The sequence below is a fragment of the Gobio gobio genome (assembly GCF_949357685.1).
Source record: "Gobio gobio genome assembly, chromosome: 8".
NCBI classification, from domain to species: domain Eukaryota; kingdom Metazoa; phylum Chordata; class Actinopteri; order Cypriniformes; family Gobionidae; genus Gobio; species Gobio gobio.
The window spans coordinates 17419471-17441560 of NC_137114.1; the positions used below are offsets into that span (position 1 = coordinate 17419471).

Genomic DNA, 22090 nt, shown 5'->3' on the forward strand with positions numbered 1-22090 from the left:
GCAGGTAGACAAATAAAATACTTTAATACTGTTTTAATAGCACAATAATGTTTTTAATATTACATTTTTATGATTTAGCTAGCTTTTCATTAACTCACAAACCCCAGTTTAGGAAACCCTGCTACGATGTGTCTGTCCCATTCATTCTTCTCTCTCCCGACTCTCTAAAGGTCTGTTAACACCAGGGACGATAAAAATAAAGATATAGTTTTAACCATTCAAAATGTAAAAGCATAGCACTTTTGATGATTAATCATGAGGATCTAATTTGTTATATTAACGTTTTTTAGTTTTTTTTAACCTAAACTGTGTAGGCACATTGATGTGGACGTGTCTGCATTAAAGCATTTCAATGGGCTTAAACAGATCGCGCTTTACAGCACATTTAGTTCACAAACAACTGACAGTCGTGACCTAAATATGATTTTCAGTTACAATAATTCATCCTAAAATTCGACATTGGTAACTTACTTTTCGCCATCAGTCGCGCACTCAGAGGATCCCCCAGTTCTTGGCTCCTTTTCAGACTTGTAAGTTCACTGGAGACCTGCTCTGAGCGGATCATTGAATCAGTGAGTTGTTAACTCGAGAGTCCAGTTCACAAATGAATTGTTTAATGTGATTTGCGAACCGATTTAAGAGGATGATTGAATTGTGCAGTTCGTGCAGAAATCGGACACCGCTTTGAAAATACCGCTCTTAAGCCTAGTAGTGAATGCTTTATGATTAGTAGAATAATATTAATCCGATTTAGCCCAACCAAAACAATGTTCTTCTGCAAAAGTTACACAGTGTACCTTTAATGTGGCAGACAACAAAACTGCAGGATGTGCTTATAATAAACACACGTGTGTTGTATGGATGCTAATATAGTTATTGTTATAGTTTAATTATACTTTATAGATATCGGTCTTGGTGTGAATAGGCCTTTACTTCCTGTGATTTTTTTATTTAACCAGGTTAATAGATAAAAAATTAAGACTTTAGATAAAGCATCACACAGTTCAAGTGACCAAAGGGGACTTTCTTAGATGATTGTGGCCCTCTGCTGGAGCACATGTGAGACCCCTCCTTTTCTTTATAACTGTTCAGTAATTCTAAACAAGTGTTTGATTCTGGTGGCGATGGAGAACCAAAGCTCACTTCCCATCGACAAAGCAAACGTGCATGCAGAGAGATTTTGACAGCGGCGCTCTTGATTAAAGTCACTCCCATGACCATGTGTGGCATTTGAAATATTCCCCAATGGAAGGAGCAACCTAAAAACAAATGAGATATTCATAATTTGCATTAGGTATTCATATAAACGCTTTGGGTTGTTTGTCAAATTAAAAGAATGCATATTCTGTATTCTGAACGCAGCAGTTGCTAGACACTCTGAATATCCGTCTGTGTGTTCACACTTTTAAAAAAACACCGCTTCATGCATGCATTCCCGCTGCAAACGCGATCAAAAGGATCTCCCATCGTTATAGGAAACTGCAGACTACTGCATCAGTCAGATGTGTGCAGTGTGCCAGTATTCAACTTCATCTTCATCAGTGTACTGCTGTTACACACATATGCAAAGTTATGGCAATAAGGATATATTATATAATATCATCAACTGATTACACACTCTCTCTCTCTCTCTCTCTCTCTCTCTCTCTCTCTCTCTCTCTCTCTCTCTCTCTCTCTCTCTCTCTCTCTCTCTCTCTCTCTCTCTCTCTCTCTCTCTCTCTCTCTCTCTCTCTCTCTCTCTCTCTCTCTCTCTCTCTCTCTCTCTCTCTCTCTCTCTCTCTCTCTCTCTCTCTCTCTCTCTCTCTCTCTCTCTCTCTCTCTCTCTCTCTCTCTCTCTCTCTCTCTCTCTCTCTCTCTCTCTCTCTCTCTCTCTCTCTCTCTCTCTCTCTCTCTCTCTCTCTCTCTCTCTCTCTCTCTCTCTCTCTCTCTCTCTCTCTCTCTGTCTGTCTGTTTGGCTGGTAAAAAAAAAATATTTTTGAAAAAAGTATCTTCTGTTTACTAAGGCTGCATTTATTTGATTTTAAAAAACACTTAAAGCTGTAATATTGTGAAATATTATACCAATATTTAAATAACCCTTTTCTGTTTAATATATTTTAAAATGTAATGTTTTCCTGTGATCAAAGCTGAATTTTCAGCATCATTACTCCAGTCTTCAGTGTCACATGATCGTCCAGAAATCACTCTAATATGATTTATTAAGAAACCATTCTGATTATCAATGTTGAAACAGTTGTGTGGAAATGTATTTGAATAGAAATCTTTTGTCACATTATACATGTCTCTTCAAGCACTAAAAAGAAATGTAAGCATTTTTTTTAAGATCTGGACCTTCACCTAACATTCACCTTATTGATGAATCTTTTTATTTTATTTTCACTCACCAAAGGGAGGTATTGTCAGATTTAGCTTAAGCGGTCAGTTTTGTCCCCAAAGTTAGAAAGAGTCAAGTAACTCCATCCACAACCACATACAATATATATATATATATATATATATATATATATATATATATATATATATATATATATATATATATCACTAGTGATGAACAGTGTGCATTTTCCCTCTAGAATTAGGCATTTTTTCTGCACTGCTTTGTTCTTCAAGACTGTCTGTCTGTTTCCCCCTCTCTGTGTCTGTCTCCTTCCTGCATGTTCTCTCACAGGTTGAAGCGTTCCCCCCTCGGTTATAGCGATACGGTTGCTGTTGCCATGGAGACGAGTTCCTCCCAGTGCCTCAGGAAAGGTGCTCATTTTGGGAGGTGAGCTATCCCATCATGCAGTTCATTGGCATGACAGCCCACCCCCTTCGCACCCCACTTGTGTGCATATGTGATAGAGAGAGAGGGATGGCAAGAGGGCAAATGTCTGGGCTGGAATGAATATATTCATTAGAGTGCAGAGACAGGACGGTGCCTGCAGTGGTGTGTTTTCAGATCTGATACCACACAGTATCCCACACAGAGACACCTCGCGCCCTGAATCTTAAAAAGATTTGTCTTACCAGGAAATGTTGCCTCATATTATTATTGTTAAATGATAATATCATGCATACTGAAAAGTAAAACTAACAATACTACTACTGGAAATAAAGAAATAATAAAATGGGCTCAGGAACTCATTTCCCCCCAGACCTGCAGCTGTCTGCGTTTCCATCGCGGTCTAAAGTACCGTGAAGATTAGTCCGGTGACATAGGACTGCGTGCGACTTTCCAGAGCCCACTGGATTTCGTCCTCCGCAAATACACTTAATAAAGCCTGAACCTCGTCGTCGGTCCATCGGTCGTATTTTTGAAACTCCATTGTTGATTCGAATAGCAAACGACAGACTTTTAGGTTGAAATAAAATGCTGCGTGAACTCAACCAATCAGCATGTTCAGCGCACAAGTCCCGCCCCCGAAAGTTCCTCAACTTTGAAAAAGTACTACCTAGCGAGCAGGGCCGTTTTGAGGGGGAAATCTTTACCCGTAACTTTATTTAGACCCCGGTTCGAAATACACAGAGTACCACCCCAAAGTCCCTAGTTCCTGGGGAAATTTCCCGCGGTGGAAACGCGGCTCAAGTTGAGCAAAAGCGGTTTTGGTATTTAAATATTGACATACAAATGTTTTGTTGTTTACGTTGATGTTACAATTACATTGTCAGATTTGTCCGATTACTTTTTATGTAATGCTAAAACACTGCTGGTCACTTTCAGAAGTTGCAGTAATTCTTGCTTTTCCCAGAAAGAATGTGAAACATATATATTGGTTATATTATTTTCAGTTTTCAAATATAAAATATTTTAAATGATTTTTACACACTTAAAACAGTATTGTATCGCATATCGAATATCACATTTTTCTTCAATATCGCACTGCCCTATAGCTAACATTGTATTTTAGTATATACACTATATTGCCAAAAGTATTGGGACACCCCTCAACTTCACCCCTCAAGAAATCATTGAATTCAGGTGTTTCCAATCACTTCCATGGCCACAGGTGTATAAAATCAAGCACTAGGCCTGCAGACGCTTCTACAAACATTAGTGAAAGAACGGGTCGCTCTCAGGAGCTCAGTGAACTCAAGCGTGGTACTGTGATAGGTTGTCACCTGTTCTATAAGTCCATTCGTGAAATTTCCTCACTACTAAATATCCCACGCTCAACTGTTAGTGGTGTTATAATGAAGTGAAAGCAATTGGGAACAACAGCAACTCAGCCACAAAGTGGTAGGCCACGTAAAATCACAGAGCGGGGTCAGCGCATGCTGAGGTGCACAGAAGCCGCCAACTTTCTGCAGAGCCAATAGCTACAGACCTCCAAACTTCATGTGGCCTTCAGATTATGATTTAATTTTTTTTGGAACGGCCAGAAATCACCTCACTATTAATTCATGGGTATTGCACGGAAAAGATCAAAACCTTTCAGGTTCTTTTGAAAAAAAAAAGGTCATACGGCTATTGAACAAAATGAGGTTGAGTAAATTATGACAGTGTTTTTTGTATTTATATACTGTTTTATTTATTTATTAGCTATTATTTTTTATATTGTTAGTTTTCAATTTAATATTAATAACTTTTTTAATTTTATGTCAATTTGTTGTTTTTTAAATAATTTCTTTATTTTTTTAGTTAGTAATTTTAGTACTTCAACTTGATTTCAAGTGATTTCAATTAGATGCTAAGACAACCTTTCTAATTTAAATCTAATATTTATATAATTAGTATATAATTAGTTTTGGTACGTGGACAGGGTTATTTTTGCGGCTACCTTTATTGCATATCCATTTGTAGGAGTTTCCGCAAAATTTATGGCAGGAAAGTATCTAAATGAATCATGCAAGGTGATTTACTAAGGTTTGCGCTCGACAATGTACTGGTACTTACGCCGTTATTTACCATCCCAAAAAAAGCACGTCTTAAACCAGACGCTAACTGGTAGATTGTGTTGGTCATCGTGGAAATGATCTGGCCGCGTCTTTAATATGCAAGTCGTCAGTAAATCACACACAGAACTTTACACTCCCATCGGCGCTTTTATGGGATTGCCCTCGCCTCTCACGCTAATTTGCTGAGTTTAGTAAATCTGGCCCTATAAGTTTTAACAAAAATGTATTACATGGTCTGATTGGTCTGTTGCTTCGGTCAAATATTTTTTCTATTATTCACCGTTGTTGCTATTTTCCTACACTATGCTACATTCATGTTTCTCATATCACAGTCTCTTTCTTCTCACATAATACAGTGATTCGCACTCAAATTAATATATTTTACAGGCACTTGGTGAATTTCTTCCTGGTTTTGACCCAGCTGGGCTTCTGTAGTGTTTACTTTGTGTTCCTGGCTGAGAACATTAAACAGGTATGTGTGACAGTTGTGCTCCAAAAGTTCATTTTCTCCATAGATAAGCAGATTTTTACTACATGATTGAGCCAGTGCCAATGAAAACTAATGAAAATACACTTTTCCAGAATGAAGATCAGCAGCGACCAATCAAATTTTTGCTTGGAATTAAGTCAAAGCTCTGCGTGTTTTTGTGTAGGTGATGGAAGGAACTCGTCCGAACGCTTCGGTGGAGACTGTGCTGTTATACCCCAATAGCTCAGAGGAGGGCGCCGTCTCCTCAGACATGCCTTCTGCTACTGGGCTGGATCTGCGGCTCTACATGGTCTTCCTCCTTCCCTTCATCATTGTGCTGACCTTCATCAGGGACCTGCGGAACATGGCTGTGCTCTCCGCCATCGCCAACCTCTGTATGGCTATCAGCCTCATCCTGATCTTCACATATATACTTAACGTAAGTGTGCGTGTGTGTTAAAGGAACACAGCAACTTTTGGGACTTTAGCTTATTATTTAGAAATAGCAGTAGGCTAGCTGGAGCCATTTACCTCCAGTCTTTGTGCTAAGCTAGGCTAGCGGTGGGCGTGTCAGACAGAGTTATGGCACACACAGAGATGAGAATGATATGTATGGATTTATCTAACTCTGGGGGATACGGTGAATAAGATAAAGTCCCAAAAAAGTTGTTGTGTTCCTTTAAGGCTGTATGATTGTGTAAAAAAATTTTTTATTGAGATTTTTGATAAATATTTGTACTCAATAAAGGTATTAAAATAAGAAATATTACTGTTGTAATATTACACACTGTCAAATCAAGTATTTAAGAAGAAAAATAATATTATAGTTGTATATTTACAGTATGTTTATGCGTTTGGCAGATGCTTTTGATGCGACTTGCATTGTATTCAAGGTACACATTTGCTTTTCCTGGGAATCTAACACATGAAGTTTGCATTGCTAGTGCCATGCTCAATAATAATAATATGAATAATATAATTTTATGTAGTAGTACAACTAATATTTAGGCTCTTAATTTCTTCATTTTCAACCGTTAAACCAAACAAGCTTTTGTTTTGGTGGAAAACCGCAGGAAGCCCTTAAAGCTTCTCTCTAGTTGTCAACATCTGGTTTATAAGCGCATGACATTACAAGTTTAGGAGGGTGATTGGCACCAGTGTTGGGGAAAGTTACTTTTAAAAGTAATTGCAATATTGCGTTACTCCCTAAAAAAGTAGCTAAAACAAGTTTGTGCTGCCATTCTGGATTACGGAAGAATAGGAAATACAAAAAAATTAAACACAATGTGATGTCGTTCATTTTTGCTTATTAGTGTGGTTGGATCAGCAGCAAAGACATTGCTTAATAAAGTGAGATTAAATACATAAAGTATATTTGTGTAATTTAACATATTTAATTATTGCAAGTTTGCGTAATCTTTAGTAATGGGCAATATAAACGATACAAAATTGGCCTACGAGAGAGATTTTAATTCTATCGTGATAATGCATGTTGATGACGCAACCCGTCAAAAATAAAAGTTTGGTTTAAGAATTATGAATTGACAGAATATATTGAGGTACTGTTGTAGCCTACAGTAGATTAAGCTACGTCTCTATGTAATAATAATTAGTCTCTACTAATAATAATAATAATTATGCCTAGATGGTTTCTTATTTTTCACTGGATTTTTTTTATAAACAATGTTTACTTTTAAACAGCATACAGCCTTTAAATGTTTATGTATTATTTACTTATAATGATTATCATCATAAATAATAAACTTATTATATTCAACTTAAACGTATTATTTATATATCGCGATAAATATTGTTATCGCAAGAGGCTGCAATGTATATCGCAATATGGATTTTAGGCCATATCGCCCATCCCTAGTAATCTTGAGTTTGCATTTCACTGTTTTGTTTTATTTTGAGGAATACTGAAGTTGTTTTTGTGCAAGTGCGATGAGTAAATGCATGTTCACATTTAGTCACATTAACTACAATAATCATCATGTTCACACACAACGCCTCTGCGCTTACTCATGATTCCTCTCAACATGAGGACCGGAGAGCTGTCAGTCAATACATGAGAAAAAAAGTAACTTGCGCTACTTATTTGAAAAAGTTATGTTATTAAGTAATGTGTTACTTTGCTAGTTACTTGAAAAAAGTAATCTAATTACATACATGCGGCATGCGCTATCCCCAACACTGAATGACACGTTATAAGTGACCGAAAATCCAAAATGTGGAGCCGCATTTACTGTGAACCAAGACACTGAGACTGAAAACAACAGATTATAAACTTCCCACATGTACATAATCGTACCAAGCCATATCACGATTTCGTATTATTGCACTTTTGTTGTCAGAAATGCTCATTGTGCAGCCTAGGAACACAATTGATACAAGCCTGTGCATGCAAACTCTCTGAAATTGCATGAAGCCACCAAACCAGAGTGGAGTCATTTTTACATGCATCAAATTGTGAATGCTGTGGGTGGCTGGCACGTCTGAGCCTGACACTAGATCTTTACATGTATTGTTCCTGTAAGTGTGTGTGCATCTTTCAGCCTTTATGCTAGAAAGAAAGACTGTAATTATAGTCATGTGACACTATATCATTCCTTTTACCATCTTTGACTCTATCCGTAGGATGTGGGCGATCCCAGACGGCTGCCATATGCCTCCACATGGCGGAAGTTTCCCTTCTTCTTTGGAACAGCCATATTTGCTTTTGAGGGAATTGGAGTGGTGAGATTATGAATCAGATTTCGATACATATATTTTTTATTATAATGGACAATTCTCTTGCTTCATCCACTATCATTTAATTTTCTTTTTTTCACTGAGCTTGTTGCAATGCAGTTGGGATTTCCTCTGCAAAGGGAACATAAACATAAATATATTTGGCAGATGCGTAACGACCATATCCATAGCAACTTGCATATTTTCAGTGCAATATTAATATTACAAAATAGTTTTTTAAAATAGTTTCTTCTTTAAAACAACTTGAAGGGGCTATATGTAAGAACTTTCATGTATTAATCGCTTTTAATTGCCAAGTGTAAACATCTTGTATTTTTATATGAAGGACTCGGGACATTTTTGCCAGGAAAATCAAAAGGATGTGACGTTTACCTGCGCTCCCAAGAGCCTCTCTTCTGTTCAATGACTCATGAAACGAATGAAACTTATACAATGTTCATCGCTCTCAGCAGAATGCCGTCTGAATGTTCGTTAGCAGCACGCCTCGCGAGCAGTGGGACTTTTATTATGGCATAGTCGCCGGAGGGACTTTTATTATGGCATAGTCGCTGGCGGGACTTTTATTATTGCATAGTCGCCGGCTGGACTTTTATTATGGCATAGTCGCCGGCTGGACTTTTATTATGGCACAGTCGCCAGCGCCCCTTCTGCTTTTCCGGTCATGAGTATGAGGTAACGCAGCTCTGTTTATCATATTAGACACATCTGAGTGTGTTGAAAATGATGTTTTGACATTACTCTGTGTGTTCGCTAGTCGGCTGCTATGACACTTGTTCACAATGCTATGAGAGTAAAGCATTTCTGCAAAATAAAACCGGAAACCGAGGGTAACACAGATATGACGCCATCAACTTCCTCACACGTCCCGGTTCCTTGGTTAAAATGGCAATTTTCTCACGATTTACAAATAGTTGGAAACATTTGGGATATTTTAAGTACTCAACTGAACAAAATACATAATTCTAAAAATATTGCATAGTGCACCTTTTAATGTATATTTATAAACACCATACAATAGGTTGTTACCCTGGCATTAAATTACGAAAAGTTACAAAAAAATGTAATTACAAAAAAAATGACCACAGGGTAAACTCTGCTGTGAGAAGGTGATTGTAAATATGACATCTTACTCTCTTCTGACCACCAAAATCCATCCATTTCTGTTGGAAAGTCATCAAAGACAATAGACAAAAATCTTTTTTTTTTTTTTTCTTTCACAATTAGAGCAAATGCTAATGCAAAAATTATATTTTCTATGGTCTTCTATAGTTTATTTAAACCTGGAAATGTCAAAAGGTCCATAATATATCTCTGTTATATCTTGTATATCTCTGCTAAGCTAAGCAGGGTGATTTCATGTGTTCAAATAGAACCCGATGGAAGTGAAGTGTAGCCTCATTTGTTTATTTTGTATACATCTACAAAATGGTTTTAAATTGCAAGTGTCAAGTCAAGTATTGTTTATATAGCGCTTTATACAATACAGATTGTTTCAAAGCAGCTTTACAGTGATAACAGGAAAAGCTGCATTTCGGCTGTTGTTCAGCTAAAGTCAGTTTTGATTGAGTTCCGTTGGTAAGATCATCAATTATTAAACGTGTTAATTTCACCTATAAATCAGCTCTGCAATAAATTATGTCATCATCCAGCTCAGTTCAGTTCTCAGACAATGGTGTCAGTACAGTCAGATCAATCATATTGTTGAATATTAAGTGTCCCCGACTAAGCAAGCCAGAGTGGCAAGGAGCCAAAACTCCATCAGGTGACAGAATGGAGGAAAACCCTTGGGAGAAACCAGACTCAGTTGGGGGGGCCAGTTCCCCTCTGGCCAACTAATGAACACGTTGTCATTATGATTCAGGCTGCATCATGGGTCAGAATTCAGATCAGGATCGGTAGCGTTCAAATATTCATCCAGTTCCTTTTGCTTGAAGAGTGATTCATCACGCCAGTATTGCGCCAAAGCTGGACATGGGGCCTGTGCAGAGGACCTGTCTGGTTCTTGTGGTCTAGGAAGTGTTCCCGGTTCAGGTTGACCTAATTTATGCAGCCTAACAATCATTTAACTGATTTGATTAATAGAAATTGATAATGCGTTGTGTATGCCAGGTTAAAGAGATGCTTTTAGTCTGGATTTAAACTGACTGCTTCCAAAACAATGCTAGGAAGACTGTTCCAAAATTTAGGTGCTAAATAGAAAAAGGATCGACCGCCTGCAGTTGATTTCGATATTCTCGGTATTATCAACTGGCCAGAGTTTTAAAACCGCAATAGACATGAAGGACTATAATGTGTTAAGAGTTCGCTCAAGTACTTGGGAGCTAAACCATTTAGTGCTTTGTAGGTAATAAGCAAGATTTTAAAATGTGTGCAATGTTTAAAAGGCAGCCAGTGCAGTGTTGACAGGATCGGGCCAGTATGGTCATACTTCCTGGTTCTAGTAAGAACTCGAGCTGCTGTGTTTTGGACCAGCTGGAGTTTGTTTATTAGGCGAGCAGGGCAACCACCCAGTAGAGCATTACAATAATCTAACCTTGAGGTCATGAACTGTTCCACATTTGTCATTGAGAGCATATGTTGTAATTAGGGGCCAAGCACCGAAGGTGCGAAGGCCACTATTGAAATCGTTGGCGTTCCTATTCTTCTTCTTCTTCCACTCTTGAGTCTATGGCAGCCCATAGAACCGTATGGTAAAAAGTTGTGAAATTTGGCACACTAATAGAGGACAGTCTGAAATGTCAACATAGCAAATTTGGAGTCTCTAACTCAATCCCTCTAGCGCCACCACCCGTCCAAAGTTTGACTCCTGTTTATGCTAATAACTTTGAACCATAAGGGCTTGAAACAAAATTGACGTAATTTTCCGTCATGAAAATGTTCCCGCCATTTTGAATTTTCCGAAAAACCTACTTTTGCGAACTCGTCCTAGACGGTTAGTCCGATTTGCACGAAAATTGAAGCAGATCATCTTCAGACCATGCTGACAAAAAAACTTGCAATTCAAGTTGATTTGTCAAACCGTTTTCAGAAAACGCACACATTTTTTGTAGCGCTTGCGAAAACACACTTAAGGCTATATCTCCGCAATGCTTTATCGTATTCGAACCAAACTTGGTACATGTAATCACAAGCATGACCCTAGGCAACATTCAGCGTTTCGGTGTAGCACCACCTACTGTTCCGGAGATACGAAAAAGTGCTATTTTTGCTTATAACTTCTGAACCATTTGTCCAAAAATCATTTTGTTAGATTCAGGACGGCATGGCGAGTCGACTGATGTCAAATTTTACCATATCGGCCATTTTGACTGTCGGACATTTTGGATTATGTGCTAAAATGCTGTATTTTATGAACCAATGAATGGATTGTTACGAAACTCTATATGGTTCATCACCACGATGCCCTGAAGGAGCCTGAGAAGTTTTGAAACTTCGTTTTTTTTTTTACGTTTTTTTTTTCTCAAATGCTTTTAACTTTGGGTGTGGTTGACTTATTTTCACGAGACTCATCTCCTTAGACTCCTGAATCGTTGCTGAGTCCAACGATACCACACTTGCCAGGTTTCGGCGTATGGTTTGTGCCGCGGTAGCTGATATAAGCTGATATCTTTGAAACCTCTTGTCCGATCGAGACGAAACCAGCGTCAGAAGTTCGGAAACATAAGTCAATAGCTCAACATTAATGCCCAAATGTCAAAATATTGATAGTATGGGGTTGTAAAATTCAATCAAAGTCAGGTGTCAGTCATTTTTTACGTGTTTTTTCATATAAATGTCTATAACTCCAAAACAAAATGAGATATTTTCACCAAAATTGACACACACATGTATGGGCTCACTCTGAGGACGGTAGGATTGTGCCTCTTGGTGGCGCTATAATAGAACAAAACATGAAATTCCCATAGACTACAATATATTTTTCAGCCTTTTTGTCTAAAATCATCTTAAAATGTTTTTAATTGCTCATTGCTGCAGTTGATCTGACACTGCCAGCCATTTTGGCATGTCTTGTCTTCTTCTTTGCGTTTGGCCCCGATTAATGCCTGCTTGCAGCTATATTTTATATATATTTTTATGATGGAAGAATGTGGTTTTAAAGGTGCTAGAAACATGACTTTCAAATGAAAGATTGCTATCAAAGAGCACACCCAGGTTCCTCACTGACGACGAGCACTTGACAGAGCAGCCATCAAGTGTTAGACAGTATTCTGGGTTACTACTTGCAGATGTTATTGGTCCAATAATTAGAATCTCTGTTTTTTCAGAATTAAATTGTAGGAAATGACTAGTCATCCAAATGTTTATATTAACTATGCATTTCGTTAATTTTGTGAATTGGTATGTACATGTGGTGCCCAGAACAGTGCTTCACCATCTACCAACCAGTCGTCTGTATTTCTTATGTTTGTGTAGGTTCTTCCATTAGAGAATCAAATGAGGGAACCAAAACGATTCCCTCAAGCCCTCAACATTGGCATGGGCGTCATCATCGTCCTTTATGTAACCCTGGCGACGCTGGGCTACCTCTGCTTCAGAGACGACATCAAAGGAAGCATCACACTCAACCTTCCACATGATTCCTGGTAACTAAGACCAAATGCGCTCACACTTGCTTAAAAACTCCATCGAGTGCTGATGGGGGTGAAAATATAATCATATATGCACATGCTATGGCACGTTAGTTCTCGTGGGAAAAATGGGCTCGGCCTGCATCACGTTCCCATTAGACACTCTTCTCATAAGTAAACTACCTCTATAAGTAAAAAGTGGCCAATGCTGAAAAATAACATTTTAAAACGTCCCATCCATCAAATCTGAGAGTTAAGTCAGTTCAATTTAGCTATGGCAGCGCTCTTCCATAGTGGAGTTAAATTCAGAGAACTAATATTAAACTCCTCCTCGCTCGTCCTCTGCTCTCTCCCTGCGTTCACTGTCAGAAACATCTGGAGTGATTGATCGCAGCTCAGAGTGACTTAACATCAAATTACAGAGAAATCAAAACCAGCTGCTTTCATGTTTAGCTTTAGCTAAAGGCTGCCGTTTCCAACTAGCTTTCATTGACACTTTTATTAACCGTTAACGTATTTCTAGATCTCATTAGCATCCTGTCAGCCGAGAACAATCTGCCACCAGAGCCAATATCTGACTCCGCAAATCGGTCCAGAGTGACGGCAGATTCCTGAAGTGTGACATGCATCTGAAACTCTTAAACAACTGTTTTTTTTCTAAAGAAATAATTATGCAAAGATGCATTAAATTGATTTCCCCCCCAAAAAATATTAAGCAGTGCAACTGTTTTCAACATAGATAATAATAATAAATGTGACTTGAGCATCAACTCACATTAGAATGATTTCTGAAGGATCATGTGACACTAATGATGCTGAAAATTCAGCTTTGATCACAGGAATAAATTACATTTTACAATATATTCAAATAGAAAACTGTTTTTTTAAATTGTAATAATATTTCACAATATTACTGATTTAATATATTTTGGATGAAACAAAAAAAGCATTTGTGAAATCGGTGGAAGAATTATGATGTTTAAAATATATTAAAAAAGAACAGAATGCCATAAAAATGAGCCTGTTCCCATATTTTCACCATTAGAACCAGTTCCAAGCTGGTTCTCGCTTTTCTCAGCCCAGTGTCTGTCTCAGTCTGAAGGTTTAACATGGGCTGGGGTTAATGGTTTTCAAAAAGCCATAGCCTCAGTGTTGAGTTTCCTTTGAAGTCATGTGCTGAAATGGTGCATTGCATCACTGACATCCTCAACCCGTAATTGCACATTCTGTGGTTTCTGATCTCTCTCTGCATTACGTGTGTGTTTGTGTGTGTGTGTTGCAGGTCCAATCAGCTCGTGAAGGTCTTGTACTCGTTCGGGGTGTTTGTGAGTTTTGCAGTGCAGTTTTTCGTGCCGGCAGAGATTCTGGTTCCGCCTGTGTGTGAGCGCATCAGAAAGAGCTGGAGACGGGCGGCTGATCTCAGCCTCAGAGCGGTGCTCGTCTGCCTCACCTGTGAGTACACACACACACACACACTCAAAACACACACACACACACACAGAGATACACACACTCACAGACAAACACACACACACACACACACACACACAAACACTCAAAACAGACACACACTTACTCACATACACGCACACAGACACACACGCACACAAACACACACACACACACTCACAGACACACACTCACAGACACACACACACTCACAGACACACAGATGCACACACTCACAGACAAACACTCCAGACGCGCGCACACACACACACACACACAGATGCACACACACACAGACGCACACACTCGCAGACAAACACACACTACACAGACACGCACAGACAAACACACACAAACACTCAAGACGCACACACACACACACTCACAGACAAACACACACTACAGACAAACACGCACTACACAAACACTCAAGACACACACACGCACAGACGCACACACTCACAGACAAACACACACTACAGACAAACACACACTACACAAACACTCAAGACACACACACGCACAGACACGCACTCACAAACACACAGACATGCACACAGACGCACACAAACACTCAAAAAACACACACAGACACACGCACACAGACTCATTCACACAGACACACACTCGCACACAAACACTCAGAACACACACTCACAAACACACAGACACATTCACACAGACACACACTCACAAACACACAGACGCACACAAACACTCAAAACACACACACAGGCACACGCACACAGACACATTCACACAGACACACACTCACAAACGCACACAGACACACGCGTACAGACACATGCACAGACACGGACTCACAAACACTCAAAACACACACTCACAAACACACAGATACATTCACACAGACACACACTCACAAACACACAGACGCACACAAACACTCACAAACACACAGACACATTCACACAGACACACACTCACAAACACACAGACACATGCGCACAGACACGGACTCACAAACACACAGACACGCACACAGACGCACACAAACACTCAAAACACACACACAGACACACGCACACACATTCACACAGACACACACTCACAAACGCACACAGACGCATACAAACACACACTCACAAACACAGACAAACACATACTCACAAACACACAGACACGCTCACAAACAAACACACAGACACGCACACAGACACACACTTAAGCCGTGACGCAAATTTTTGGGGATTTAAACCAAGGTTGTCACACACACACACACACACACACACACACACACACACACACACACACACACACACACACACACACACACACACACACACACACACACACACACACACTCTCTCTGATGAATAAACAGTATAAGGTAAGGCTGTTAAATAGCAGTCCCAAACTTCATAATACAATAAACTTGTGAGTTCGTATGAGCCACCACAGTCATCAAAAACAGAAAGCAGCTCAACGTGAATGCAGAGCTCAATGACAACAAAAACATCCAGGATGGGGAATATAGTTTCGTTCCGCTGATGTGAGAAGCTCATCTTGTATTATGCTTCTTCATCCTCATCATTCTCTGTTTCCCTCCTATCTTCTCTGCACTCGCTCCACCCATCCATCCGTTCATTGTTATTTTTTGCTTCCCTCATCCCCCCCCCCCATTCCTTCTCCTCATTCTAATCCTCCCTCTAGTATTCATTGGTGATGAGAGGCGAGATAGTGGAGGTTTGCCCCCCTCCCAAAAATGATGGATGGATCCTGTGAACCATTGTAAATCTGAAGGTTTTTGGATTACTTTGATATATGTTTTTTATCTTTGGAAAAATTGAGTCTGCCACTGAACCGTGAACCTCCCAGAGACCTAAAATATGAAAATAAATATTTGTTTAACACCGTGCAGTCGTGCAGGTGTAAGTGAGAGAGTGTTGCTATAAAGAAAGAGAAGGAAAGAGGAAGAGAGCATGTGGCAAGAATTGTGCACACGCCAGAGAGTGAATGAAAAAGTGAGGGATTTTGTGTGTTTTTGTGTTCGAAACGGAGAAAAATGGAGTGAGACTGTGTGAAACGCTAATGGTTCTCATGTTATATGTATATTTTATACGTTTCATTTGTTTCCAATTACCTTTCTATCAGTGTTTTTTTTTAAATATTTTTTTTGTTATATTTAATATTTTCAATTACCTTATTTACATATTCAGTTTTCACTTTCCTTTTAGTTTTTATCATTTTTAGTTTCTTTCTATCTGCCTGTCTGTCTGTCATTCTATTTATCATTTTAGCTGTCTGTCTGTCATTGTATCATTCTATCTGTCTGTCTGTCCATCTTATCTATCTTATCTGCCTGTCTATCTCTGTCTGTCTATCTGTTGTTTTATTATTCTATCTGTCTGTCTGTTCATTTATAATTTTATCTGTCTGTCCGTCTATCTTTTCTATCTTATCTGCCTGTCTGTCGTTTTATCTTTCTGTCTGTTAATTTATAATTCTATCTGTCTGATTGTCAGTCTGATTGTCTGTCTGTCTGTCTGTCTGTCGTTTTATCATTTTATCTGTCTCTCTGTCTATTAATTTATCATTCTCTGTCTGCCTGTCTGTCTATCTGTCTGTCTGTCGTTTTATTATTCTATCTGTCTGTGTTAATTTATCATTCTGTCTGTCTGTCTGTCTGTCTATCTTGTCTATCTATCTGTCTGTCTGTCGTTTTATTATTCTATCTGTCTCTCTGTCTGTTAATTTATCATTCTATCTGTCTGTCGTTGTATCATTCTATCTGTCTGTCTGTCCATCCTATCTATCTTATCTGCCTGTCTATCTATGTCTGTCTGTCGTTTTATCATTCTGTCTGTCTATCTTATCTGCCTGTCTATCTCTGTCTGTCTATCTGTTGTTTTATTATTCTATCTGTCTGTCTGTTAATTTATCATTTTATCTGTCTGTCTGTCCATCTATCTTTTCTATCTTATCTGCCTGTCTGTCGTTTTATCTTTCTGTCTGTTAATATATAATTCTATCTGTCTGATTGTCAGTCTATCTTATCTGTCTGTCTGTCTGTCTGTCTGTCTGTCGTTTTATCATTTTATCTGTCTCTCTGTCTATTAATTTATCATTCTCTGTCTGCCTGTCTATCTTGTCTGTCTATCTGTCTGTCTGTCGTTTTATCATTCTATCTGTCTGTGTTAATTTATTATTCTATCTGTCTGTCTGTCTGTCTATCTTGTCTGTCGTTTTATCATTCTATCTGTCTCTCTGTCTGTTAATTTATCATTCTATCTGTCTGTCTGTCTCTCTGTCTGTCGTTTTATCATTCTATCTGTCTCTCTGTCTATTAATTTATCATTCTGTCTGTCTGTCTCTCTGACCGTCGTTTTATCATTCTATCTGTCTGTCTGTTAATTTATCATTCTATCTGTCTGTCTGTCTCTCTATCTGTCGTTTTATCATTCTATCTGTCTCTCTGTCTATTAATTTATCATTCTGTCTGTCTGTCTGTCTGTCTGTCTGTCTGTCTATCTTATCTATCTTATCTGCCTGTCTATCTATCTCTGTCTGTCTGTCTGTCGTTTTATCATTCTGTCTGTATGTCTGCTAATTTATCATTCTATCTGTCTGATTGTCTGTCTATCTTCTCTATCTGTCTATCTTATCTGTCTGTCTGTCTGTCTGTCGTTTAATCATTATATCTGTCTCTCTCTCTCTGTTAATTTATCATTCTGTCTGTCTATCGTATCTGCCTGTCTATTATCTCTGTCTGTCTGTCATTTGATCATTCTGTCTGTCTGTCTCTCTGTCTGTCTGTTGTTTTATCATTCTATCTGTCTATTAATTTATCAGTCTGTCTATCTGTCTGTCTGTCTATCTTGTCTGTCTGTCGTTTTATCATTCTATCTGTCTCTCTCTGTCTGTTAATTTATCATTCTGTCTATCTATCGTATCTGCCTGTCTATCTATCTATCTCTGTCTGTCTGTCGTTTTATCATTCTATCTGTCTCTGTCTGTTAATCTATCTATCTATCTATCTATCTATCTATCTATCTATCTATCTATCTATCTATCTATCTATCTATCTATCTATCTATCTATCTATCTATCTATCTATCTATCTATCTATCTATCTATCTATCTATCTATCTATCTATCTATCTATCTATCTATCTATCTATCTATCTATCTATCTATCTATCTATCTATCTATCTATCTATCTATCTATCTATCTATCTTAGAAGCTTTTCTATAGTTTCTCCATAATCATTCATTCTAGTCGTCCATTCTAGCTATCTTTATCATTCTAGCTAACTATCTGTTGTTCTATCTATTGTTCTAGATGTCACATCAGCAAATGATCTATTGTTTTACCTATTGTTAATAGTAACCATCATTCTACCAGTTGCTCTAACCCCCTGTTATTCCAGGTAGTTTTGCTCTTTATCATTCTATCTATTTTCTAGCTATCTATCTTTCTTGCAATCTATCATTCCAGCGATTGATATTGTTGTATTCATCTATCATTCTATTGAAGATACAATCTTTCTTCCTTCCTTCCTTCCCTCCCCAGTGTCCCTGCTCACTATTCATTTGTCAGTCTTTTGTTCTATCCATCTCTCTAGTCTCCTTGGACATATCACGTTCTCCACTTATAAGATTTCATTTATTGCATCCATGACTCTCTTTTTCTCTTTTGTCCTGACCTTTCGGTCATTCGCTACTCTCCGTCTCTCTTGTCCTCTCTCTATTCAAAGGTTTAAGTTGCAACACGCCGACATGAAAGAAACATGAATGCCTTATAAATCCATTTTTATAAAGAAAAGAGCTTAGTGGGGTTTCTTTAAAAACGTTTTAGTTAAATTTTTTACGTTAATTCATTGCTAAACTGCATTAATATTTTTCAAATTATGCATTTCTGAGTAAAGCAATTGTCGGAAATAGTGTTGGGTGGGACTTGATTTTATCCATTGGGGTTTGATTGGTTTATTGGCTAAGATATTATTGGTTAATATTATTGTCTCGACCCACACTGCAGAAAAGTCATTTCAGAGGCAGAGAAAGTCATTACATTTTGATGAAATATTATGAAAAAAAAAAAATTTCTTTACAATGAAATGCGGCGGTGAGTCGTGTACAATGAGAACATGGACATTTATTAGGAAAGAAAATAGCAGGGTTCCTACATTCTTGAAAATCATTGTAATTATTTTAATTCCAAATGGAAACAAAAGTAAGATAAAAATGTAAAAGGTCTGGAAAAGTCATCTGAATAAATACAATTGCGAAGTCCTTCACTTCTTGGAATTTTCCATAATAAATATAAAAGTTTCTAGTCATGCACAGCTCTAAATAATTTCTTTGCCGACAAATTGCTCTTTTTCAGTGCAGTTTATATTCACAAACAACTGAGGAAAAACAAAAGTCTTGTTGACAAAGAATATAAAAACTTCTCATCAGAAGTTCTGTCCAATCAAATGCCCTCTTGAATTTAAAGCGTCCCGTCCCTACATTATAAATAGATGCTGAAGCTGCGGCTAAAATCTGTCACTTGTTCATACATTATCTATTTTCTACATGGTGAATGACACACAGTGCGCTATATAGGGGATAGGGAACGATTCAGACAGTGTAAATATGCTTTCCATTGGGGCGAATGAAGTCTGGTTTCACATTAGTGTCAAGTGAACCATCGCAGCACGCACACACACAGTCTGCTCCACTCCAGAGACACGAGAGCACAGAGCGGATCATATGATTGAGTTGGCGCAGACCAGAAAATGTATCGGACCCATTTGAATTCTGCACAGAATGCTGTACTTTAAATCGATGAAGAGGAGATTAGGACGAGAAACGGTTATAGATTAGGAGGAAACTGCGGCTTTACAGAGTTCAACAGCTCTAAACTGTGATCTAAACTAAATGCTATTGGCGAACCGATTTAACAGCCTCGTTGAAAAGAATCAGCTCGTACACGAATCGGACACCGCTTTTGCGTCTTCTTCAGTTCAAAATAACGATGTTTTTAGTAAATGTAGTGGTGTAAAAAGTACGATATTAAGCTTCAGAATGGAGTGAGCGCATGTCTACTACACACAGCTCTTCTGAGGAAGTTCTAGAAGAGACCTGTAGAAGAAGTGCTATTAAACACAGGGGTAATGAGCTCCGAAGGCTGCGGGTCCGTGGCCCGTGCTGGTAGATAAAAAGATGAAGTTCTCATTCTGTCACTCACCCATGCTGTCTTTTATATCTCTCGGTGTTCTTTGTGCCTGATGTGCTTCCTCCCTCTTTCCCTGGCTCAAGGCCGTCACCCCTCTGAGCACCATGATGGATTAGCGGGTGCACTCTATGTATAGATATACGCGTGCGCTGTGTTTTTATATAGTGTGTTTGTGGCCGTGTATGTCTTTTATGGTGTGTGTGAGAGCTGAGGCAGAGTTGAGGGACTCGTTCAGTGTCTGGTCATTTGTCTCAGTCTTCCTGGGGCTCTGTGAATTATTACCTGCCTGCCCTACAGAGACAGGCCCATCATGGAGCTCTCCGCTGAGGCCTGTCGCGGAGCTCCGTGACAGGGCTTATCAAACACCTGCATGCTGAGGCCCATCTCTGAAATTCCAAGAAGCCTCTGACTCAACCAACTTGTAGGAAGTTAAGTGGCCGATATTGGCCGATACATTTTTCTGTTTGGCAGATGTGCTTTTATGAGTGCACTGTTGATTACAGTGTTTACTTCCTTTTTTAAATTCATTTTTCTATAAACAATTTCCTAATTTGTGAAAAAGACTGTAATAGGATTACAGCATCAAAAAATTGCCTTCTAAAGTATACAGTGTTGGCCAAAATTATTAGAACACTTGGCATCTGGGAGTCGTCTTATTGGGCCTGGATTTATTTTCCAAGAGGACAATGACCTGAAACATTCTTCTAACTATTGCCGGAACGACGGAAGGAATCTGCTGGAACATTGAAAATGATGGACTGGCCCTCTCAGAGTCCGGACCTCAACCCCATCGAGCACATTTGGAGCGAGTTGGACAATAAACTAGACAGATCTATTGTACATTCAAAGGAAAGCCTTTGGCTTCAGTTGCTGAAGGCATGGGATAACATTAGTGTTGAAGTTCTCAGAGGAAATATATTGACACTATGTCAGAGAGGGCAGTCGTCCATGAGGGGCTGCCGCTTTACTTTTGTTTTGTTGTTTGTTTAGTTTGTGATTTAAAGTTACATTTACTCTTCTCCGGTTCCCGCCTCCTCCTTCCTCTTGGGTTTCGGCACCAATGTATCAATGTTAAAGGCTCTGGGAAGAAGGCGGCGGGGACCGGGGAACAGTAAAGCAGCAGCCCCTCACGGACAACTGCCACAAACTAATACAAAAGAACAATATAAAATCCATGCATGGCCCTCTCTCTCGTCCTTCACTGTCATCACTCCTCCTTTTATCCTTCCGGAGTTCCTTCATGGCACTCCAGACCGGCGCCACCGGCTAAATAAAGCTCTGTAGGCTTTCGAAACTCTGTTGCGGTACTTTGACTAGTCGATTCATTTATTACTGCACAGCACCGCTTCAAGTCAAACACTCCTTAATTCTGCAGTGGTCAGGTGGTACAGAGGCCACATGGTACAAGTCAGCTCGCAGAAAATGACGAGTCTACGAGCACGTTTTACAGTTCTGAATTACAGTTTGGTAATTGCGACATGGCGTGAACGCACCTATCAGAGTTGTGCTTGGAGTCAATGTTTTATTTTTGATAACACAATAAAACATGCCAGATTGTGCGGACAACTTTTGGCCAGGCTGTCATACAAAGAAAATATAAACATGCAAAAATAAATGTGAACCAATAAAATATTAATAGCTGATTACCAGCAGGCATATCACCCTGTAGCCTAAGACTGGTTTCCCACTGAAGCTAAGCAGGGCTGAGCCTGGTCAGTACCTGGATGGGAGACCAACTGGGAAAACTAGGTTGCTGCTGGTAGAGGTGTTAGTTAGGCCACTAGGGGGCGCTC

At 38.9% G+C, this 22090-nt stretch overlaps 1 protein-coding gene across 2 annotated transcripts in view; it reads left to right on the forward strand.

The window, feature by feature from the left end:
- slc36a4 (solute carrier family 36 member 4) overlaps positions 1–22090 on the forward strand; it is a 46447-nt gene that overhangs the window by 19015 nt on the left and 5342 nt on the right. For both annotated transcript variants that reach the window (XR_013817060.1, XM_079823666.1), the window contains exons 6-11: positions 2669–2764; positions 5263–5347; positions 5529–5783; positions 7985–8083; positions 12512–12681; positions 13949–14118. Coding sequence is in view for 1 of the 2 variants with exons in the window: in XM_079823666.1 (XP_079679792.1) it covers positions 2669–2764; positions 5263–5347; positions 5529–5783; positions 7985–8083; positions 12512–12681; positions 13949–14118 (875 nt within the window). In the remaining variant the exon portion in view is untranslated. The remainder of the gene's footprint in view (positions 1–2668; positions 2765–5262; positions 5348–5528; positions 5784–7984; positions 8084–12511; positions 12682–13948; positions 14119–22090) is intronic.